At 37.1% G+C, this 25,632-nt stretch overlaps 1 protein-coding gene across 1 annotated transcript in view; it reads right to left on the bottom strand.

Annotated features, from left to right (window-relative positions):
- FREM2 (FRAS1 related extracellular matrix 2) overlaps positions 1 to 25,632 on the bottom strand; it is a 146,756-nt gene that overhangs the window by 43,111 nt on the left and 78,013 nt on the right. The window contains exons 3-6 of the mRNA XM_013948291.2: positions 24,551 to 24,697; positions 20,865 to 21,095; positions 15,405 to 15,530; positions 14,215 to 14,466 (exon numbers count right to left, since the gene is read on the bottom strand). Coding sequence (XP_013803745.2) covers positions 14,215 to 14,466; positions 15,405 to 15,530; positions 20,865 to 21,095; positions 24,551 to 24,697 — 756 coding nt within the window. The remainder of the gene's footprint in view (positions 1 to 14,214; positions 14,467 to 15,404; positions 15,531 to 20,864; positions 21,096 to 24,550; positions 24,698 to 25,632) is intronic.

The raw sequence follows: 25,632 nt of genomic DNA, 5'->3' as shown, positions 1-25,632 counted from the left end.
TCAGTTCCCCTTTGCTATCCTTTCCCTCCCTGTTTTGGACATATAAATGTAAACACACCTATGTGACCACAGGCAGTGCCTCAGTTTTCCCATTGCACAGTAGAAATCATATCTACCTTCCTCAATGGTTGAAATGTATTTTGAAGACAAAGTCTTTTTCCTTCTCATTACATTTTTCTTAAGTTGCATAGTATGAATTTATTACAGTCATAATGTTACAATACCAAAAATGTGCTTGAAAATACCATAGAACATAAGGCCAAATAGGTTTATGTTGACAAAGATCAGAGGAATTAATTAGTGCTCTATCAGCGGCACTATGAATTCTTCCCCTTCACCAGAATGCAAGGACAAATTCAAAGCAAATGACTAGAAAAGTGTATGGTTCTACAGAGTCATGCTTAGCATACAGAAAAGGTAGAGGTTAAAGGAAAGAGGAGACACAAAGCTTTCTTAAAGGTAAGCTCAAGTTGGGCCCAATATTTTCATGATACAGTCTAATTTTGCTAAAATAATATGTATGCTGCAAAATCTATGACTTCTGTTACAGTGGACTTAATATTTTGGAACTGAAGAACCTGCTTCTGACTACAACTGAGTAAAACCAAATATTATGAAGCGACTATGTTATGGAGGATTTGGAGAGGCTTGTATAATAACTGGACAAAGTACCTAAGCTTTTCTGAATCGGCTTTTCTGAAGGACTTGAGGACAATCTGACTGACCACAGTGTCTGATCAGGATTTCCCCTGTGCTAGACTGCTTATTTATTTTTATAGAAAATTGAACAATGTAAAATAAGATTTTAATTAAACTAGCCAGGAGTAATATAAAGTAGTTACTGAATTATTACTGAGACAAAACTTCACCTGACTGAAAAGGCAGCAGTTCCTAAGTATTTTGGAATTTGGCGTATATACAGGACTTATCGCTGAAGTTTTGGAGAACAGAATTTTTTCTTCTGGTTTCAAGATTTTTTCTGTATTTCATAACTGAGAAAATAAATGATTAAAAACAAGCAAGCAAACAAAACCTCTTAATATTCCACATCAATGAAAACAAATGCAGCTGCCTGTCTACTTACCTGCTAAAACTAAAATCGTAGGTTGCAAAAAACTGATTGAACGGAATGCATTTACTGAATGATAGTGCAGATTCATATACTGGTTTGGGCATTATCAAGGTTATCACCCTTTGCAGGATGAAAGACAAACTTGGCAAATGTCTGGTTTTGGCAGATGAAAAGGCTTTCAGTTCCACTTGAAAATTTTATTCACCATTATCTTTATTAAAATGTGCATGTGTTTGTATGCACTGACAAACACACATATGTATTGTTCTTACATTATCTTCTTATTGGGACTGGATTGTCAGTGATTGTATTTTTATTTGGGACTGTGAAGCTCTCATCTGAAACATTTTTAACAGTCAGGCAAATAGAATACTCTCTGGACCTTCTTGCATAACTACTATTAACTTTGATGAGAGGTCTACTTACGGGGAGATTGCAGAACTGGATATTAGATCTGCAAAGGAATGTGCCATTTCAGACATACATTGGTCTTCTAAAATTCTCAAGATGGACAAAGACTTATCCAACCTCTAGAGGTTATAATACAGAAGGCCTACTAAAACCAGTTATGAATATGCTAACAGTTAGATAAAGGTAACTAAAAATATTATCAAATCCAAAACATGCTGTTTTTAAACAACTATTTTTAAAGCTTAGCACACCTTCCCAAGCCTAATCTTATTCTCATAACCCTGTTCTCTCTATACTGATGAACTGGTAGTTCCAGAATCTAACCTGGATTCAGCCCCATCTAATTTTAGGCACTTAAGTGAGAGGTACTGACATGCACAGCCTGCTTGCTCTCAGTAATCAAAAGACAGGTGTAGGCAAATCCAGAAGGTTTTCCAGCATAACAAGTATATAGAAGGAAAGGTGAAAGGGATTCCCCACTGCAGTGAGTAAAATCTGAGAAGGTCCGGAAGCATTCATTTCTACTTACTGATTATACAGGGAGCTTAGATGACCTACCTTAAACTAGATGGAATACATAAAAGCAAATGCTGTTAGTTTCTTGTAGTGTTACCCTAACACCTGCTTTACTTCTGCTGGAAAAGAACCCTCATGCACTATTTGTTCCTGTAGTCACAGCCAAACACAGAACTGCCTAAACCCTAAGCTAGCCAGATTTGTATTCCAGAAGGAGTTTTTCATGCTTTTTGAGCATGTATCTTCAATAAAAGACACATTTGCATGGCTATTCATCCTAGGAAACAAATCCTTACTGATGTTTTGTAAATTCATTCCCTGTAAGCCATGTTAGTAGCTCCCCAGGGGAAGCAACAAAGTCAAGTTACAAACAGGGAAAGCATTGTCTTTCTCAGGTCATGGCTGGAAAACACTGCTCAATGACTGTGGGCTCACTTACAGCAGATCTTTAATACAGTAATCACTCTGGAAAGAGACCGCTGCAAATTTAATGATTCCTCTTTCAGAAATAAGAGGAAGCTTGTTGAGAGTTTTTGGTTGAGATCCACAGATTTCACTGGCATGAAGTTACAATAATCAGAGGAGAAAGGTTAGCAGCTCTAGTCGCAGGTTTCTTGGCACAGAAATGAAATCTTTGTCCTGCCTTTCCACCTACCCAGTTAGGAGTGTGTATCAACTCGTGCTCTAGTCAGTAATCAAACAGGAAAACAAACACACTCCTCATGCTGTTAGAAATAGTTCTGTCTTTGAACATGTATCAGAAAATCAATCAGATAGCACAAAAATATTTATTTCCATGGAGGCCTTTGTTTTTAGAGTGATATCCTTACAAACTACTTTAGAGGGACATGTTAAAAGAGTAAGGCATTTGTAAGATACACAAGGTGCCACAATTAGTTTTGGCTGGCAGTGCAAATAGTAGATAAGGCAGGATAGTCAGGACAAACATTGAAGAAGAGACTCTCCTTCCCACCCTAAAGCCCTTACAATCCAAGCCAAATGTGCTGACACTGGGATAAGCCTTAATGCTAAAGTGATTTTCAGTGATATACATTTTCAGTGATACATATATCTATATATACACACACATATATACATACACACACACATATACACAAACATATATATACACACACACATATATTCTCAGGAGGGGGGAAATAACAGAAGAAAACAGGACCTTTCACTCTCACACCTTTAGGCATCAGAGCTATGAGCAGCTGTTACAGCTAAATACATGCTTTATGGGGTTAGACCATGCTTTTGCCTTCCTTGTTTCCATCCATAGTACAAACAAGGCTATGATGTGAACATTATGAGCTGTCAGAGCTAGCATAATTCATTCAACAGCATAATTGTGGTAACACAGAAGGTGCAAAACAGTGCTTTGGAAGCTTACCAGCTTGTTCTGGTACAGTCCAGACAAGCTAGTGCAACACTGAGTCCAAAGTAATGAGCCTTGATTGTTAATACAGCTAATTAGCTTGGTCATAACAACAAACAACCATGGCCAGATTTCCTCTTGGCTTGTCCTGGCTCATACCCAGGCAGCACATATGTCCCTACACCATGTTCACTTGCATTTCAGTATCACAGCTAGTATTAAATGACTGAATTGGAGTCGGTCCATATATAACACAGGAGCCTCCACCCTTCAAAACATGGAATAAGTAGGTGGGTTGTAGATAGATTAGCTAAGAACAAGAGTTCCATTATATTTGAGAAGACATGTGCATTTGTTGTTTAATAGTAGCAAAGATCAAACTCTGTAATATCTCCCATATATGTATGTTAATAGGAGAAAAGAAAAGCTTAACAAAACCCAGTTCATTACAAAAAATTTATATTATTATATTATCAAAAGGACTTTTACATTTGAAACTAGGTAGCAGCATTCTATGACTATTTATACATACTGGAAGCTATGCAAGCAACTGAGCTTGCAGTTAGCCCATTGAATTTAATTTGCCAAGTCATTTATTTTTGTTGAGTGCTGTAGGAGCAGGGGTCAAGATTACTGTCAGAGCTCAATTCTGGAGCAGGTACCTACTGTGAAAATGCCAATAGCTTTTTATTTGATGTAGTCAAAACAGATTACTTTTCAAATTCATATGTTGTAATCTTAACAGCTTTCATCTTAGCACTGTTGTCATAACTTTTGGAAGCAAAAAGTAAATTCACCTTAGAATCAAAATTATTAGTTGCAGCCAAATTGTCACACACATTATCTCAAGCAAATAATGTTTGCATTTCCACTTGTCTCAACAGCCCATTTCTGTCCTGTATCTTTCAATGATTTTTAAAGGTTACTGTAACACTATAATATGTAAAAGCACAAACTTAAATTAACACAACCTTTAGCAAATCCAGTTCTGTTTTGTAAGAAAAATGCACTGAATTTTACAATCCACAAATGCAATGGCATACATTTATTAGCCTAGTTCATCAAAGAAGTACTTTCATTCGATGCAACTTAACTTGTAATTTCATCAGAGTAACATAGTGTGAATCTAGACCAATAATGCTATAAACAATTATGTTACATATGATTCACTTTTAATTAATTCATGGTGTATACTACTTCAGTACAGACCTTTACATTTTAAATCACTTTTTTATGTTAAAGTGCATCCATGCGTCATTTCTTCTACACACAGTACCATCACAAGACTGCCTTAGTGCTCTAACAGGCCTGGAATCCACATCTAACCACCCTGACACATGAATAAGTTAAAATCAAATGTGAGCAAAGTAGCACAGTAGAGGAAGCAGACTAGAGCCCTAGCTGCAAGACTGACAGCTGCAGTAAGATGGCCATACTCATACCCATCCTTTGGTTGTCTACTCTTCCCTTTTTTTGGCAGACCCATCCTTGCTACAAGAACAGCCTGCAGCCTACTTCACAGCCTGAAGAACTGAGCTAATTTTGATTTACCTTAATGTCAGGTTGCAGTTCATAACGGTTTGGTAATAATTAGGTGGGCTACAGTCATGCCTGAAGCAGGGACACGAAAGACAGCGAGAGTAAGAACTAGTAGTGGCCATGGCTCAACTCCTGTTTCCAGAGGTGTGCTTTAACCTGAAGATGGAACTTGCAACAGTTAGTTAACTATTACGTATGAGGTGGTAACAGTCTTAAAATGTAACTCAGCTACGACTGGCATTTCAGGATAAAGGCTAATACCTGAGGTTGACAGTTTTAAGTGACTGCCCAAGTTGGGAGCCCTCACAGGTATTACTAGTAACGTATGCATGCCCAGGACTATTCTCTGGCACCGAGACCAATAGATGTGGAACAGCCCACATCCACTGAGCGCTCTTACCTTCCACAGCAGGGTGGCTGCAGCCGAACTGTTAACTGAGAACGGTTCATTGTCTGGCTAACCGTAGAACTGAGCCTGGGAATTTCTGGGGAGCTTTTTCACTGGTTAGCATGGGCAAAAAAAAACATCAGAGACATTCTAACAATTTAGCAGTACAGGTGATCTAGGTCTAGCACTGGAAAACAGTCCCTAGCACCATGCAATAATTTGTTAGCAAAGATGTAGCTCGGTGACAGCTGAGACATAGGTCAGGAAAATGTTCCTTGATGTCCCTCTTCTGTAAGTTACCAGAAATGCCTACAGGTATTTTAGAAATGTAGTGTTTTTGCCAGAATTGATTCTTTAAAGTGACATTGCTCATAATTTATAATTCTCTATGAAATGGAGTTGTTTCTTTCTCCTTGTAAGCAATTAATTTACCTTTGTTGGTTTGCTGAGAAACATTTTTACTTTTTCAAAACTCCAAATTAACATGTATGTGAAAATTTTTAACAGTAGTAGTATTGCTATGATCATTGCATATACCATCAGGGTAAATCCTACAGACTTTGATATCACTGGAACTATTACAGACATTAGAGGAGCTTTTCTTGTGTTCAGATTTTGAGGAGAGCTCCACAAGATTTTTCCCACTACTACAGTAGGCTGCATTCACTTGCCCAAACTATTCCATAATCCAGAGAACTATTTCATTTACCAATACAAATAAAAAGACAAAGACTAATAGCTGAAGAAACAAGCACTTTGGAATTTGGAGACACACCCAAATGTGATAGAATTGCCTGCAGCAACTATCTAGTTCACATAGTATTTTCCTACTGGCTAGACCTCCCACAGTACATGAAACCAATTCAGAATCTTCTAAATGTTCTATTTTTAAAAAGAATGAGATTGTTTTTATAGAAGTGGCTCAGGAAATGGCATCAGCAGCAAATTCTCAACAAACTGATGAAACAGAGGCAAGCAGATAAATGGGATGGCTTGGCAGCAGTATTTAAATATACCACACACAATGTACCTCACAAATAGGCCAAGCATTAAGGAGCTCACAGTCTGTGATTCATACATGAGATAACTAATGAGAACTCCTACAAACAGAGAGGGTAGAAGAAGCTGAGCACTATTTTATAAATAAGGTTCCACAGAGATATAGTATGTAGCCATTTCTTAGTAAAATGTGTTTTTCTTCTTTTATTTTATTTCAGTAATCAGTTTACTGATCAAATCAAGAAACATAACCACAAAATCACAATGGCTCATTCTGTGAATGCTTTCTTTATAATACCTTGCAACAACACCCATCTAAATTGTGATTATGATCCCTACTATTTTAAAGCCCAAGGTCATAGTGATGAACAATTACGTTTTCTCCCCTGCTGAGATTTTTCATTGAATAGCAAGTAGTAATAGTAAGGCTTTTGAATGATATATTTGTGTTTTATTGCTTGGCAACGAGAGTTGATGGGGAGGAAATCATGGGGATTTGATGGCAAAGACAGAATTCTCTGACTTTTATAAAGGTGAATACATGCTAAAAATGGGTAAGGTTCGTATACAATGAAAGCCATTATTTATTGAGAAAAAGGATATATTAATATTCTACCAACCAAAATAAAGCCTAAACTGTGCATTTTCTGAGACTACTTTTTAATCAAATGAATTACAAATCTGAATCTTATTCAAGTTATTATATCTTTTCTAAATATCTAAAACAACCATTTTTCTCTTAAAAGTAGCAAATGTGCTTGGTTTCATTGAGGAATAGAGAAGGAGGAAGGGGAAGAGGAAGGGTCCATTCTTGTGTATAATTATTAAATCTGTTCTTCTGCTTATATGGATACAGAGCTTTTTCTGGATTGGAGACATCTTGACTACATTATAAGACAGTATGATAAAGTTTCTATCCCGATTTTGTCTTTAGATTTTTGCACATTTAATATTCAGTCACAATGCTAATTATACTGTACTTGCTTAAGTGGCAGAAAAAAAATCTTATAGGTTTTTCCCCTCAAATACAGTGAGAGTACAGTTGCCCCACTGACATCTAGGAAGAAAAATATGTAAGAGATCTTCTATACTCCTTTCATAGAAGCTAACATTGAAGATGGGACTCAGCAGAGAAGACAGAACAGAAAAGAAAATGGAACAATACCCTGGCTTATCAGACAGCAAAGCAGAGTTGGAAAGAGAGAAAATGCACTCTGCTGTATTTTAAAAGTTCTTGAATTCTCTCCCTTAGACTTCTGATCCCTCTTCTGGTGGGAGGGAGGAGAGAGTAGCTCCCTGTCAGACAGTAATATGAGATAATAACTGGGTTAATTCTTTGTGGATTTACACATTCTAAAAGAGAAGTGGTCTCATTAAAGCCCTAATGAGGTGCACTGGTTACTTTGTTATTCCAGATATGCTTTGGGTCTTCGAAGAGTGATCAGCAAAATGGCAAAATCTCAATATAAGGAGCTTCAGGGGAAGCAAAATGATTTTAAAAAACCTGAAGAAAACTGAATGCACCAATATATCCTACAGAACTAGATAACCCAAACCTTAAACACAGTAAAGAAGACTTGAAAGAACTGACTAGTTCACTAGACTCACTCCCAACGATCACAAGCAACCAAGAACAAACAATTTAGAGCTGTTTGCTAGGCATTCATTACATTTTCAAACACTCTATAATAAACACAAGAACTGTAGTACAAAGATCAAAGCCACACAAAATATAACATGCTCCAGTAAGACAGGAGAGATCAAGAACCTCCTTAATTTGCAATGTCTCTGCAATAAGTTTTCAATGTTCTCTTCAGTGAACTGTCATAACACAATGATCCATTAGCCTCTGACAAATAACATCAGTACATGTAAGAACACCATCTCACTTAAATCATTCTAGATTTAACAGGAAGTATTAATTTTCCACAGTTCATGTAATTCCTTATCTTCTGCTTATTAGCTATTTTTATGTGCTTTGAGTAGAAAACTCAAAAGTGGTTCTCCATATTTAAATACTCTCCTAAAAAGTACAATAATGCACATAAAACTGTTATAATACATGTATAAGCTAATCATTTAAGAATCTGCAATAGCTGAGGCTTACAGACATGCTGCTCCAGCAGCTGAGTCCTCTATCCTAAAGGAATCATATGAAATAGATGTGATAAAGCACTGTCTGGAGGTCACACTCTCTTTTCCTTACCTATCATGGGAGCCTAGATTATAAGGTTAGACTACATGCCTAATTGTTAAGTGGCTAAAGTGAAGATGAAATTAATCTAACACCTGTAGTTTATATGTATATAGTGTGTCAGTGTGTACATGCATACACACTCATATATAACTGTAGGTAACAGATGATACTAGAAAACCAAATCATAAATGCATTTGGTTGCCTCTATAGAATGTCCTACTATAAGATCTGACATTAATTTATTTCTGTGACAGACAGCAAACAGGGACTTTCCAAAATTTTTAAGGCTATCATTATAAACTGAACATTTTTTACTGTGTTGAACTGGTGATAATAAGAAACTGTAAGTAAGGAAAACTAGGAGTATAACGTGTCATAAATTGGTCATCATCCACTTTTTTTCCCTGATTAGTTACAAATCAGGCCAGCTGCCACGGACTGGGGAAAGGGAAGGGGGTCATGTAAAGATTTTACCTAAAAAGAGGACAAAGTTAAAAGCTGTACAGAAGTATAACTGCTGGAAGCACCAGAATCACAGCCACTTGCAAAAATGAAAAAGGGAGAAAGACGATGGCTGTACAGAGGATGAAAGTATGCCTACTCTGTTGTTTTGATTCTTTCCAGAGAAGGGTGAAGGATACTTGGCCAAATCTTGATCTTAGTCTCTAATATAACACTGGGCATACTTTGCCTATAGTGTTTGGGTTATAATTAAAATTGGACAAATAGACTAGCAGATACTAATTCAGCTGTCAAGATCAACTAATTGCCCATACAATTTAAAGTTATGGCACACCTATCCTCAAAAAGAAAAGGACACATTGGATCACCCTTCTCAGAGGCCAGTGGAATTTAAGGAGATACCAGATAGCCTTGTGAGATAAGGATGTCCTTCTCATGAACCATGTTACTAACAGAATATTTAATTATCATCAGCTGAAAATTTGTCTCAGTACACACACTGAAAGTTATTTAATTCTGTTTGCCTATTGGGAGACTTAATGCAAAGCATATATTTACAATCTGGCATTGCAGTGATGATTTTCTGCATCTTTTCAGGCTATTGATAGAAAATGTCAATATGGAATCCCTTTACTACTCAAAGCAAGTTGGACAAATACTAGTGGCTACTAATTTCTGCAACATGGCCTAGGGATTTCCGAAGTTCACTTATCTACAGGGTGAGTGATAGGAAGTGTTTTGAAGAAATCTTGAGAAGACTCAAGAATTCATTTGTTCCATTTGACCTCTAACATTGGTTTTCTGAATTATTATGACCAGGTTGTATGATCATGCAGTTTAACTATCTGTAAAATGTTCCCATATAGTGCCATACTCTATCAGATGGGTGATATAAGTGATGCATTCTGTTGAGGAAGTATAAAAAATAAGGTAAACAAACCTCCAACATAAACCTGAGTCCTTTGTCTTCCCAGCTTTGATGTTAAAATTTCAAAAGGGGGAGGGAGTGCAGGAGAAGTCTGAATGGCTGCTTGCCTATCTAATATGAATGTAGTGGAACAAATGTATTTAATGTACTTCCTGCTGTGAACAGCATGAGGCTTCAACAATTCCTATGAGGCTAGAACAGTATTTGCCAGCCCTGCAGTAAGGCTGTGTGCTCTCATGGCAACACTAGATACAGTAGCATGGAATTAAAACCACTTGGGAAGATAGTTACTCACAAAAAAACTTGACGCAAACAAAATAAATGTAAACATTCACTTCTTAGCTGCAAACTTCCCATCCTGCATTCATCACACCTCTTCTCTTCTGGCTTGCAAATATGATTACAAACCAAGAGTTTTAAATTTGCACTAAATACACACGACAAAACACAACAAGCAAGAAAGAGTGCAAATTGGTAGCCCAGCAATCAAAGCATTTGACTGGGAGAATGCAGAGCTTTCACTGCAGGCCTCCTTGCAGGGACTACTTATGCATTTTGTATCAGGCTTGTTCCACACAATGCCTCAACACTATTAGGTGTTGGAACCAAATCACAAGCTTCAAAATGAATACTGACAAAAGAGTTTAGCCTCATTTTTTCTCCAGTTACGTGAAATGCCTTCAGAGTCACACCTTCAGTAAGAAAAACAGAGAGTGCTTCCAGGCTGATCTTGCTTAGACAAGTTCCTGGGGATTAAGGTATTACCATAGAAAATTGGAGTTTGAGGGTTTTCAGGGTCTGAGACTAAACCCCGTGACTCCTCACTCCAATGTGAATAAAAAGTGCACAACATCCTGATCTTCCTTTTCCTGAATGCATAATATTAATCTACTATATAAATTGCATCCTCCAGATTAGCTTTATGCTGAACTCTCCATGTGGGATACGTGCGTTTTGAGCTGATCAACTGACCTGAAATTGTTTAGGGATTACTGTTCATTCCCTAAATCCTTGAGAGACATGCAGACAAGGAGCTCAGTCCATCAGTTCTGGGTAGATGCATTAGCGCAAGCTCACATTTGTATGGACAATGGTTAGACTTGTTTGTTTGGTTTTGGATTTTATCTTGAGCATCTAAGTACCGTCAGAAACACTCTTTCAGTATTTATTTCTTTAGATTTTCTCCTTAAACCACTAACTTGTGTCTTTCTGTTTCACTGTATTAAACTCTGTATATTCTAAAACCTAAAATTATTTTAATATACCCTCTATCAAATCTCTTACTGAACAGTTACATTTGAATTTCTCCATTAGGAAACCACTAAACAGACTGGATATATTGCTATAAACCAGAGCTGGCTCACAGATTTTAAAATTACCTTTCTCAATTTCTAAATATACCTGGGCATGTTCTACATACTGCGATTTTTTTTTCAGACCAGATCTGGCAGCACAGCACAACTGTAGAAGTCCTAATTAAAGCATTCAGTTCCCAAGAATTTCTTTAATATACTTTGGTTCCACTAGCAAGTTGAGTGCATCTCTTATTTTCTGTTTATTGTCATTAGTTAGACCCCTGGGGCCTTTGCTAGAAATAGAAAGAAGAAAGGACTTTGATGATAGGTATTGAAGGTGAATGTTTCCTAACTAACTTGCATCCAAAGCCAGCGGAGCTAACGTGATGTTGCTGGTGCTGACTTGACTTCCACAGGAAAGACCTGATGTAGTATTATTAAACTTAGACCTTTGCTGTTTGTATCTTCTGACCTGAAGAAGCTGATGCATGATGTTAATTCAGTCACAGTGTTTGGAGAAATCAGAACTTAATGACATGCTGCCATATTTGACAAAAGAAACTTTGCTAAGTAGAAAATGAATTTCAACAAACAATAAGAATAATAGAGCAGCAGATGGGAAATAAAGAGACTAAAGCATTTAGTAATATAACATTACTGTAGCTCCTAGACTATTATTATATATGTGCCATAATTTTTATCCACCTCTATGTTAAACAATTTTTAAACAATAATAATAAAAGCTACTTAAAAAGCTTTTTTTTACATAGCATACTGTTTTAACTTATTACAACTAATTTTGTGCACTGCAAACAATAATAAACAATGCTGCTTAATATTAATATATTATGATATTAATATAATTAAATATATAAAATTAATAGAATATTATCATATTGATATAATAAAATTTATGCAGAATTTCAGTCACAACTGCTGGGCTGTTAAACTGCTTACACATTACATAAATGTGTGTGTATATACAGTCTGAAATAAGTGTATATATATGTGTGAATACATAAATATATAAGGTATAATTTATATACTATATATTCTATATACTACTTTATATAGTACCTACATACAGCACAACACATCTCAGATGAAACAAAAGGCATATACACCTTTCCATTACAATGCACTGTTTTTCTAAAAACTAAAAAAAGAAGTTGTGATAGAAAACTTTACTGATAAGTGAATTATCAGTAAGCTTTTGAAAGCTCTGGAATTTTCTGCAGGAGTAGTTTCATTGATACAGTAAGGAAAAAAGGAACACTTCTTCATATCACACTTTTACTGAACCCCACAAGATTATCCATATTTGTTAAATAATTCATGTTTAAAAGTTTGCATCAATGAGGAAAGTACGTTCATGAATGTACCAAATATTAGACTGAAGTTCTGAAAGCTGAAAGATTGTATACAAACCAAATTACTTGTCATGTTTTCTATTTGTAGTGTTAAAATAAAAGAGATTTCTTGTTAATTTCCCTCATATCCTGTGGGAGTTTCATAAACTGTACTATGTTGTGATTGATTAACTGTTATCATTTCTTCTTCAAAGTCACTCTAGGTTACTGTTAAAATGAGTGTAGAAACCCAGGAGCGATAACATCTTATTCTAGATGCTAAAAGCAGTATCTAAAAATGTTCCGTCACAGGTAGTGAGGTCCCCACTTAGATGGGAATGCCCTAATCGCAACTCTTTTCTATTTTTCATAATCTCTTGGAGAAACATCCCCCCCACATGAAACTTTCAGTATATATTTTAAGAGGTCAGACATCTTCAAATCTGGGTAATCAGCTTATTTGTGGACATATTTTATATGTCCATATTTTAAAGTTACCCTCCCAATATTTTATGCTCTGCGATCTACAAATTGTGAAGTTTATAAATTCAACAAAATTATTCAAAAATCAAGTTATTCTATGAAAACTACTGAGATAAATCACTATTTTCTATGACAACAAAGTCAGATAAACATGGCATTTCTATTTCAGCCTGAATTTGATACATGTTCTTTTACTTTACAAGAAGTGTTATTTCAAACCGCTGTATCTTGTTAGTGCTATATCTGCTTACTCAGATGTTCCACAGAGAAAACAAAATCACCTCTGTCACAGGATTATCCATCAGCAATTTCAGGCAGACCAAGTATTTATGATGTAATTAGATGGGCGTCAGCTTCCTGCCTTTAAGAGCTACCTTTTATTTACTTAACTAGGGAGAAATCACTGTGTTCTTAATAACAGTCTATCTTGGCATCAGACTTCCAAAGAGTACTATCCTATGTAATTCCCCATGTCAGTCTTCAGGAAATATGACAGTTTCACAATCAATAGTTTATAGCCTCATGGAGAGGAATAAAATAGCTCATCAGTATTCCTTTCCCAGAATTTACAGTTGAGGGGTCAGCCTCCAAGTTCCATCAGCTCCATGCATAAATGAAAGCAACTGCAGCAGGAAAGCTTTTTGCTACTACTCCTAGAAACAGATTTGCGCCACCAGTGCTAGAGACAATGAAGGAGAGCCTTGAGGCTGTAATACTATTTATATATACTTTCCAAAGCAATTGGTGATACAGCATGTGCTGGTCCTACTCTTCTTCAGTTACAGACCTCTAATTCACCTCTTAGCAGCTGCTACATGGTTTCTGGTTCATCACTGGCTCCTATCTGGCCCTTTGGAGCACAATGATCAATGGGCCTGAACGTTTTGTGGACACTACCTCAAAGTCATACATATAAGGGTTCCCATGCAGTGTGACATTTTGGGTTACACCTGTTACCATTGTAGAATGGAAAGGTACATCCCCTAACTTCCAATTTGCTCATGTAATTTTTTCAAGGCTTAAGCTATCTCTACTAAAAACACATAGTTTTCTAATAATATTTTCAAATCTCTTGATGTTTACCACTAGGAGGAAGTACAGAAACCAACTTCTACATGGCAGTTTCAGTGTGATTATACTTGTAGCTTCTGTCCTGCACTGGGAATATCACCTTGTCACGTTATGCCTTACCATCATCCTTGTCAGGTACAATGGTAATGCGAGTTCCTGGGAATTCTGCACCAATTCTTCCACCCATTGGCATGCTTAGCAGAACATCAAAGGTTTCAGCCTCTTCATACAAGGAATCATCTATGACGACTACCCGACACATTTTTTCTATTTCATCTTTGTCAAAACGTAGAATGCTGTTATGATCCTCAGGTCTGGATATATAGTCAGAGTAAGACAGTACAGAGGTTGGGGCAGTGCCAGATGCGGTTCCTGTGGCATAAAAGGTAAACAGTCATCACAGATACAGCAATTATAATGATCCCCTCACATAGGTTGAATTTTATTTTCATTATCTTTTAAATTTCTGTTTACATTTATATGATAAGATGGGCTGAGATCTCTGACTAGACTACATTTCTGAGCTCTTTGGAAAACTACTTCTACTGTATGAAGTCTGTAGCAGACATAAGACTCCTCAAATTCATCTCCGGCATTTCAGCTGGAAGGAATTTTGTAGTTTATCACAGGAGACAGACTGACAAAGGACACGCTGTACTGAAGCCTACAAATTAACTTCTTTAGCATATTTTATCAGTGGAGGTTGTTAGTAGACAAGAAATTAATTATATCTAGATACAATTTGATAAAAACAAATTATTTTGATTCTAGATCACCTCACCAAAAATGTTACTTTGATTCTGCAAATGAAAAGTAGTAATAAAAACACAGATGGAGGAAACCACATACTCTATGTGGCTAGAAAAACTCCTCATGGATGTAATTAATGGGAGACTGGTGAGGAGAGGAAGAAGAAGCATATCAATTAAGTAGTAGTATTCTATGACCATTTTTTTTAAGATACAAACAAGTACAGGCTATCATGGGCAACTACTGCAGTGCTTTCAATTCTAATTACTTTCAGATAGCAGGGGCTGCATATAAAAGTCATGCAAAAAGATAAGGAACATAGATCCATGTCACCTCCCAACAACAAGCAGCAATTTGGAACATGATAACTTTTTGGCTGTATTCAATAGGATTTTAAGACAGGTAGCAAAGATGAATACATATCCAACTGAAACTGGCGATATTTAGATTAAAAAATCATTATCTGGGCTATAAAAATTATGCAATAGATGGAACAATTCATTTTGCTTTTTGCACTCTTTTCCATTTTCACTTTTTTTTTCTATTGTCGGTTCTACTACCTTGTTGTGTGTAGCAGATAACCATCAGTTCCTGGCTCACATCTCCACTTCTTTTGACTGGTATAAACAATTCACCAACATCTTCTTCAATAGTATAGGTGGGTTGAGGAATAAAGACAGTTGATTCTGCAGAGAACAGACGCATTTGTTTACGTTGTGTTATGGCCTCAGAAAGTCACGACTGAAATAGCTAGAAGCATCTTAGCATATTCTAAAATGCAACAAATAACTTGAATGTGGATGAAGAGTGAGTCGAGAGCTTATGGGTAAGGATTAAGGCTAGCAAGGGTGATGCTGTTGTGGGTATTTACTACAAGCCACCTGATCAGGAAGAGGAAGTCAGTGAGGCCTTCTACAGACAGCTGGAAGTAGTCTCACAATCACAGGCCCTGGTTCTCATGGGGGACTTCAACCACCCTCATATCTGCTGGAAAGACAACACAGCTAGGCTCAAACAGTCCAGGGGGTTCCTGCAGAGCATTGGTGACAACTTCTTGACACAGGTGGTGGAGAAGCCAACAAGGAGAGGTGTGCTGCTGGACCTCGTACTAACAAACAAAGAAGGACTGGTTGAAGATGTGAAGGTCGGGGGCAGCCTTGGCTGCAGTGACCATGAGATGGTGGAGTTGAGGATCCTGCGAGGAGGCAGCAGGGCACCAAGTAGGATCACAACCCTGGACTTCAGGAGAGCAAACTTTGGCCTCTTCAGGGACCTACTTGGAGGAATCCCATGGGTTCGGGCCCTAGAAGGAAGGGGGGTCCAAGAGAGCTGGTTAATGTTCAACCATCACTTCCTCCAAGCTCAAGAGTGGTGCATCCCTATGAGTGGGAAGTCAAGCAAAAGGGGGCAGGAGACTTGTGAGGATGAGCAAGGAGCTCCTGGCAAAACTCAACCAGAAGGAGGAAGTATACAGAAAGTGGAAAGGGGGACAGGCCACTTGGGAGGAATATAGGAACGTTGTCAGAGTATGCAGGGACGTGACGAGGAAGGCTAAGGCCCATTTGGAATTAAATCTGGCAAGAGATGTCAAGGACAACAAGAAGGGCTTCTTCAAATACATCAGTAGCAAGAGGAAGACTAGGGAAAATGTGGGCCCTTTGCTGATTGGGGGGGGGGGGTGCCCTGGTGACGAAGGATGCAGAGAAGGCAGAGTTACTGAATGCCTTCTTTGCTTCAGTCTTTACTGCTCAGGTCAGCCCTCAGGAACCCCAGACCCTGGAGGGTCATCAATGACCTGGATGAAGGGACAGAGTGCACCCTCAGTAAGTTTGCTGATGATACAAAACTGGGAGGAGTGGCCGATACACCGGAGGGCTGTGCTGCCATTCAGAGAGACCTGGACAGGCTGGAGAGGTGGGCAGAGAGGAACCTCATGAAGTTCAACAAAGGCAAGTGCAGGGTCCTGCACCTAGGGAGGAGTAAACCCATGCACCGGTACATGCTGCAGGCTGTCTGGCTGGAAAGCAGCTCTGCTGAGAAGGACCTGGGAGTGCTGGTGGACACCAAGTTAAGCATGAGGCAGCAATGTGCCCTTGTGGCCAAGAAGGCCAACGGTATCCTGGGGTGCATTAGGAAGAGTGTTGCCAGCAGGTCAAGGGAGGTGATCCTCCCCCTCTACTCAGCCCTGGTGAGGCCACATCTGGAGTACTGTGTCCAGTTCTGGGCTCCCCAGTACAAGAGGGACATGGCACTACTGGAACGAGTCCAGCGAAGGGCTACAAAGATGATTAGGGGACTGGAGCATCTCTCTTATGAGGAAAGACTGAGAGAGCCGGGCCTGTTTAGCCTGGAGAAGAGAAGACTGAGAGGAGATCTTATCAGTGTATACAAATATCTAAAAGGAGGGTGTCAAGAGGGTGGGACCAGACTCTTTTCAGTGGTGCCCAGCGACAGGATGAGAGGCAATGGGCACAAACTGAAACACAGACAGTTCCAGCTGAACATGAGGAAAAACTTCTTTGCTGTGAGGGTGAGAGAGCACTGGAACAGGTTGTCCAGAGAGGTTGTGGAGTCTCCTTCTCTGGAGATATTCAAAACCCGCCTGGATGCGATCCTGTGCAACGTGCTCTAGGTGACCCTGCTTGAGCAGGGTGGTTGGACTTAGATGATCTCCAGAGGTCCCTTCCAACATCAACCATTCTGTGATTCTGTGAATGTATCAGTAATAGACCTAAATTTTAAGAAAAACTTGGAGGGTGAGAGAAATAGAGTTTCTTGGTCTTTTTAACTATCAGAAATAGAAAATAATATCAGATCATTAGGTCTGATCTCACGACTTCCTACAAAGTAGTCTTTTATGTGATTAATTTACTTATTTAGGGTTAATGGTGCAAGACAAAGTTTGGAAGATTGGTCCACAAGGTCTAGCCTATTATTATCTCCATGCTATTTCATTAGCTATTAATCACAGAAGTATCAATACTGTACCTCACACACAGGCAATGGTAAGGTCATTCTTTAGTTACTACATTTTGATAACCATGGCAATCATTTGGCACTGAGGATGCTTATAAAGCCAGATTTAGCACTTGCTATCTTATTTTGAGTGAATGTGCTGGTACAACATTGAGGACAACAGGGGTGAGACTCAGCTCCTGACTTGGACATCTGACTTGAGTTGGCTAAGTGTTTACACTTCTGTTTTACTCAGTGTAGATCTAGCCAGTACAGTCAGCGGAGTCTGGAGAGCAATCTCCTCCTAAAACCTATCAGGCCCAAGAATATCAGATTCTATTTTTTAGGGAAAATGCATTTTTAAACTCTTTCATCATTCAATACTCATACAAGCAGATGACTATGTTTTATGCTGTCCCTGGGACTTGGGATCCATTTTGTTCTTGTTTCCTCAAAAAAATCAAGAAAAAAGAACAGTTATATACAGAGGACCTTTATAGTTCCAGTAGTGTACCTGCAATCTAATTAAGGCTGCTTTAATACTATAATTTTGCATAATATCAAATCAAATGGTATTTGCTGACTGCACAAAGCAAATTATTTCATTATTTCAGAGTACTTTGCAAACAATTTTCTGAAAAATGTAATGTGATTTCTTTGAAAGGATGTTCCAGGTTTTATTTCTCCAACTGGAAAATACTACTAGCATGACTTAAGATCAAAGCCTGCCTTAAAAATGCTGTAATTCAGGTTTGATAAGATCTAGACACTTTCATTATTCCAGCAAGTCAAAAATTTGATATGAAAAAAAAAACAGAAAAAAGCAACCTTTCTGTTTTAAACTAAATGAGAAGGTAACATTAAAGAACTCATTTGTCCTTTTATTTTTCCCTTTACAATTAAGTTGATAAAATGAAAAACTTTATCTTTTGAATAAATGCAGGAATGTGATTTGTTCTGTGCTTCCTGTCTCTATTATAGTTATCCAATTAGGAATAAAATCACATTTTAAAAGTTTAACAGATCTTATGAATAACATAAAAGATCAGAGAAGAACAATCTGCACCACTGATTTAAAACTCAAGGCTGAATATTTTCTTCAGCTAGCGAATGAAAACACATCCTTATGAAATCTTTTTTTGGCATAAAACGTTAGTTAATTTTCCATACGCCAAAGGGCTGGTACACCTTCCCACATAAGCTATTTTGGTACTAAGACTACACTGTTCAAATCAATGAGTTTTAAAGTCAACTTCACTGGAAAGAGGATGAAACCCTTGATGGTTCCTATTCAGTTAGCATCTGAACTCATTAAATCTGGCTTTTTAAAAGATGATTAGGAAACCAAATCCTTCCTCTCAAAGGGCTACATATATTTTCCCCACAGATATTCTTTGATTATGCATTTGATTTTTCCTATGCAAATTTATTACTTTACTTATAAAACTATTGCAAATAGATTACTGCAAATTTTCTGGGACTATAAATATTTTATCTTGATTCATGAAATAGGAAAATTATTGTTGGCATTAGGAAGCCTCAGACTATCCTCATTTGTCCTATTTCATGGATCAAAGGTATTATATATAGATCTGATACATTTTCAACTCATTTCTGTCTCACACACACTGCGTTTCATGTTAAGCACTATTTGTCTCAGTGACTAAATATGGCTGTCAGATAACCTTTGATTTAACTTGTATTTGTACTAGACACTAAAAAAAATCTGACACAGTTTTCCTGCTCAGTCCTCTTCAAATGTTAATTAGGAAAGACTATATAAAACAAGTTGTTACAGTCTTCTATCTCTTGAAAGATTCCTTAATGACGTTTTTGTGTGATCGTGGCCCACAGGTTCAAGTGTCTGGCTGCAGCTGAAAAGCAAAGCCACCAGATTGCAACCAGAGCACATACCTTTTTTTAAATCAGTTCTTTCTTCACCTACATTTAACTGTCATTTTATATGTTCTTGACACCTCAGCTGTCAAATGTTGTCCTGAATGCAAACTATTTGGACATGCACACTTCCTGCCTTTTCTCTTCCTATACCGTGGCTAGGGCCAAAGTAACTTTTGCAGATCTCCAGGAGAAGAGCAGCCAGAAAATCTATGCTAATTTTGTACGTATCACTTATATTCAAGCCTGCGTATCAGGAGGTGGGAGAGGAGTCACCTAAGGCAGTATCTTTGCCCAGGTCATCACATGCAAAAAACATTTGGTGTAGTTGCTCTCCTCAGTTGTCAGTCAAAGGCAGCTTGTGGGAGACAGCAGGCATGCACTCAGTGAAATAATGTGGTGCAAAGACGTTGCGGTACTAGAAATATGGTAAGTGCTCATAATGTAACAAGTACTACGTAGCTGTAGAAACATCATGCCTTGATGTGGTCTAGCATCCCTAGCTTGGAGCTGTATTTGGGCTAATGAACTTTGCCTTTATAGAGATTTTCAGCTTGATATTAAGGCCTGATGCAACTAGTCTGCTTCAGGACCCAAAATGGTTTGGAGTCAACCAGTTTAGACTTGCCTGTACCACTCTCTCTCACATGAATTATTATGGCAGAGTAAATTAATTAGCTGCCAGTCACCTGTGCAAATACACTCTGTGTTTGCAAACACGTTGGTGTCTTCTGAATTGTTGATCCTCCTGAGGTTAGGACATTACATAGGGTAGAATCTAGACCAGTAAACATGCCTCAAATCTGTAATGTTTCTTTCTATAATTATTAAATACTATTCTGCTTTCACACCCAACCTGCTAAAAACATAACATGAAACTAAATCTAACATGAAATTTAGCACTTTATATTTAAAAGAGATGTGAAAATATAACTAAGCTTTGAGCAGTCTGCATTAGTTGAAAATACACGTGGAGTAAATGCATTTCTGAGTTAATCAGAATGGCTTGTAATCAGCTAAACTTGATTACTCAGATACTGAGTGGAGTATTAAAATCCAGGACCGTTTTGGAGCTGGAAACAGCAGTTTTACTGTTGATTCTTTAATTCCTCCAGTTTATCTTTTGGTATATGCACACATTAGCAATACAGTTCTGGTAAGGTTCTTACCATCTCCTGGGTCAATAATCTCCACTGTAGCCACATCAGGAAATTCAAGGACTGCCATGACAGGCTCAGAAAGAACAATTTGAAAGGACTCCGAGTGTTCATGTTCACCATCGCTTAAAATCCGTACTCTCCACGTAGCTAAGGTTTGGCCAGGATTAAACTGCACCTGCTTCTGGGCTTTTCCTCTGAAGTCTTTATCTTTCTTGGCAGTGCCATCTTTGGTACTAATACCTGCCAAAACCAGAAATTCAGATCATTAAAAGCATCAGTTGTATTCTTCTCTCATTATTTCAGCGTTAAAAAAAAAAAAGATTTAGAAAAATATACTTTTCCCAACTTAAGTCTGCTCAAGCTAACTCTGTTTCTCTTGATCAATTTATATTGGTGTCACAAATAAAGGTGAAGCAGATCAACTAACTTAATTAAAGGCAAAAGCAAAACTAACTACCAGAAAAGCTCTAAATTCTCTAAGCCGACTGGCAAGCTTACATTTCTAAAATAGCTTTTCATTGATGTTTCTCTCCCTATTCAAGGCTGTCTGAAAGGCCTTTGTGCAAATTAGACAGTCCTTTAGAACTGTCTCCAGCTCATGCATCTGGCTTCTGTTCCAACTGCACAGCACCATCCAAATCTTAAAGGTTCTCAAAAGAATTCAAAAACCTATCTCACCTCTTATCTGTTTCTTCCAACTGTATCATTTAATATACTAAAACTTACCACCTCTCCCTACAAACTTTGCCTTTCTCACTTCCTGCTTGCTTCTCCTCCTTCATCATAGCTACTATTTTATATAACCTCTGTATTCCTTCAGCCCCTTCAGCCCTGCATATGGATCAGAAAGCCTAGTAAGTGTCTTAATCAGTATCTTCTATGTTCTTTTCAACTCTGTAATTCCATTTTGCAGAACTAAGGTAAGTCAACCAAAGGCAAATTACTCAGATTTGTTATTCTTGCTTGTCAGTTCTCTTTTTGGAGCTGGAGTCAGCTGAATTCAGAAAAATTTTGAAAACATTGTTATTTGAAAGTCAGAAGTCAAATCAGTATTTGTTAACCAGTATCAGAAATGAATTTAAACTACACATCCTTAACTTTATGTTTTGCTTATCTCTATCATTCTTTTACTTTCTTTAAAAGAAATATATTATCAAAGTTAATTTACTGTTCAAAACAGAGCCTTTTAAGTTAGATTCATTTAATTAATGCCTAATTCCTGTAAATTCCCTAGCTAGATAGGTGGCCTAAGTACATCTCAGTACTTGAAACTCAAATTCTAATTCAGAAAGAGACTTAAACATAACTCCTATTTCTAAGGAAGAGCCTGTCCTTCATGCCAGGTAAATGCTTACATAATTGCATAATATCAGCCTCAAATTGAGTGCCTTTTCTAAGCAGTGTAAGCCCACCAGGAGTTTTGACTTGAAATTGTACGAGAATAATGTTTTCGGGTCCAAATGCATCAGCAGTGTGGATGCAGAAGGAACAGAATGGGAACAGATCCAGAAGCTAGAGATAGGTGTAAGGTAGCAGAACGTGATAACACAATCTTTTTTCACCTTTTCACTCCCCAGACACTGCAAGCAGCTTTCAACACCTCTTGTATCAGCATCAATTGACTGCCAACATTGACTGAAGAAAATGAGCTTACTGCTCATGCACATGCTGGTCACTGTTTAATCAGACCAGCTCACAACAGCCTTCCTGGAAAATGAGGTATGACAATTGCTGTCAAGTTGCTACACACGTATTTTCTCATTATAGAGAAAAAAATCCAGACAGGAACTGCATTTTGTGAAACAAATACAATATTAGTACCAGACCTAGGCACCTGCTCATAAAATAATCCCAAATTGTACAGGCAATTAGCTAGCACTGCTTTTCATTAAAACTTTTCACTTTATTCATAAAACTAGTTAAGAGTTATACTGGTCTTTTAATAAATCTGTGTGCTACGGCTGTAAATGCTGTTTATGGATAACACACTTACAGGTTTGTATACACAGACATACATACAGCTGTACAAAGGGATGTTCAGTCCTTTCAAAATACTTCTTCTTGGCAAGAAGTAGACAACATCTCAGACTTCTTATGTCAGTTTGTGGGAAAACAGTGGCCTAGTCACCTAATTACAGGAGACTCTTTGGCTGCGAATCTAATGAGATTTTTGAAGGTGCAATGGTACTTTGGAAATTATGAGTATATATACATTTGTTTATTTAAAAACAGTTTTTAAAATCTGGCCCTTTTTCATTTCAGTATTTTTAATATTGTGCTTTGTTAAAAAAGTGGCAATATATTGTAGTGTCAAATGCATTCCTTTAACAGGAATTCTATTTCAGCAGGAATTGCAGAATTCGGCTGTTAAAAAAAAAAAGAGAACACTCCATGCTGGGAAATCTGTTCATCCATTTAAGTTCTGAGATATTTCTTATAGGTTTCTTCATAAACTATTCCTTAGTTGTAAATAATTTTATTTACATATTTACTGATTAATAACCCTTAATAAATGTATTTTTCTTGTTCTGGTGCTCCAGTTTGGACATTATCATCCCCAGAAATTTTATATTTTTTAGAACTCTGTTAAATCTTAAACTCTCAATTATTTGTTTAAAAATACTTTGATACTGTTCAAAAGCATAAAGAACCTCAGTGTCCAAGCATGCTATTAGTAATTTCAGCTCCAAAAGAATGTCTTCTGTAGACTGCGCTTGCTGTCCTCAGCTGCTGCTGTTTTCTACTGGCTGAAGGCAAGCCAGCTGGAGGAACTTTCCCTTAGATCTTCACATTTGGCAATCACATCTTTGTTCTCATATGATCTGCTAAGAATTTGACATACATGCAACACAGCAAACATCTCAAAATATGACACCATCTAGCAGAAGTATAGCAAGAATACATTTCACTCTTCTGTTTTAATGACGTTCTGAGTAATAGAACTTATATATAACTTATATATTTAGAACTTATATATATGCTCCAAGTTGGCTCAAAAAACATACATTCCATTACCTGAAGTCATAAATTTGTTCTGCTAGTAAACAAATAGTTTGTCATAAACAAAAACTGAAGTATTTTCCATGATTGAAAACCCTGAAATTTCTAAACACTTTCAAAATGTACTTATTTATAAAAGAACAATTTGTTGCACTATTCTTATTTTAACATTATAAATTTTATGCATTCATTTTTATAATTTTTATATTTATATTCAATTAAATATTATTTAAATGATTTAAATATTTTTAAATATTCAAGGTAAATAATGAAGTTATTTTAGGAGAAATAGCATTCTGGGGAACTAATTAGAATGACATGCATTGTGGTGAGCTTCAACACCATGTCGATTAACCAGTTTTGTTTATAAGATCCTTTTCTCCTAATATTGAAGCCAACAGAAATTTTAATGATTCAAATCCAAGGAAGAAGGACTGGGTCTTGGGCTGCTAAATCAAAAATGAATTGCAGAAGACCATAAAAAAATACATGTGTGAAAATTTCATTATATAATTCAAGAAATCATATAATTAGCTCAATAAAAGATGAGTGCTTTAATAAGTAAACATACTACTTTGTATCTAGCTTGCTCAGTATCATACACCAGTAAAAGGATATAGCTGCATTAATACATTTGGAGAATTAGCTTGCCAGCCACTTATAGAAGCGACTGATAGGACTAGAATTGAACTTACTTATAAAAGAAGTTTCTCCCAGGTAACCTCTCCGTTTAAGAACAACATCAAGATATTTGGAGTCTTCGTTTACTAAATAATACTCCTTTTCTAAGGAGATCCATGCCCAGTTTAGGCGAAAATGTTGATTCTTCAGCTTATTGCCCCCTGCAAAACAAAATGATAAAGGCATTTATTTATTTTTCCTTTTTGTTAAATACTATTTTTTCTTTTGAGATTAACATAACCTGTAACCCAGATGAGATATATATCCTAGCTGGCCATTAAAATCCAAGCATGGCAAAGGTTTGAAACTAAGAAATAACAAGAACTCAATGTACTCATGATGTATTTGGTACATACAGGAATACATTTTATCTCAGATCTTTATCTCAATCACATTCAGTCCAAAGTATGTTAGTTTTCTATGAATTCACGCAAATATATTTGGGATCCCTTTTCTAAAAATTATAAAAATTGCAGCTGATCCAAGGTTCTGCAGAACTGTATTTGTATTTTCAAAAGACCCATTACACAAGGCAACATGTGGAACTTCCTAGATATGATTGGACTGCCTGAAGCACAGGAAGGCCCTTATTATCCCAAAAGATTGGAGATGATATCTACCATCCTTTGGACTGTAAGAGCAAATTTCAGTGGGATTTTATTTCAAAACTGCAAACAGAATTAATTCCTGCCACATATGAAATTAACCCATTTACCCATATAGCCTGCCTCTAAAACTGAGTATTTTGTTCACTAAACCAGTCAATTTCTGGTCTTATTAGTTTATAAATTATACGTCAGCTCCGTATGATACAACATATTTATGACATAGCTTTCATATCTTACTAGGAAATGGTTTCAAGAAGGTTAAGTTTCCCTGATACATGCCACAGTTTACAGCTAAGGTGTTGCCCTCCTAAGCTTACATGCTTGTAACTGTTGGGTTAATCACACAAGTGTGATCGTCTATGTCATTAAAGAGATCTGGAGAGACACAAATGCTTATTGGCATTCTCTTTGTAATGACCTATCTTCATGGTATCATGAGTGCCCCAAACTAATTGAGATGCTGAGATGTGTTTTGCAAGTTAAATTTT

This window comes from Apteryx mantelli, chromosome 1, assembly GCF_036417845.1.
Source record: "Apteryx mantelli isolate bAptMan1 chromosome 1, bAptMan1.hap1, whole genome shotgun sequence".
Taxonomy (NCBI): domain Eukaryota; kingdom Metazoa; phylum Chordata; class Aves; order Apterygiformes; family Apterygidae; genus Apteryx; species Apteryx mantelli.
Note: the sequence above shows the minus strand (reverse complement) of the source record. Positions and strands in the feature narration are given on the sequence as shown.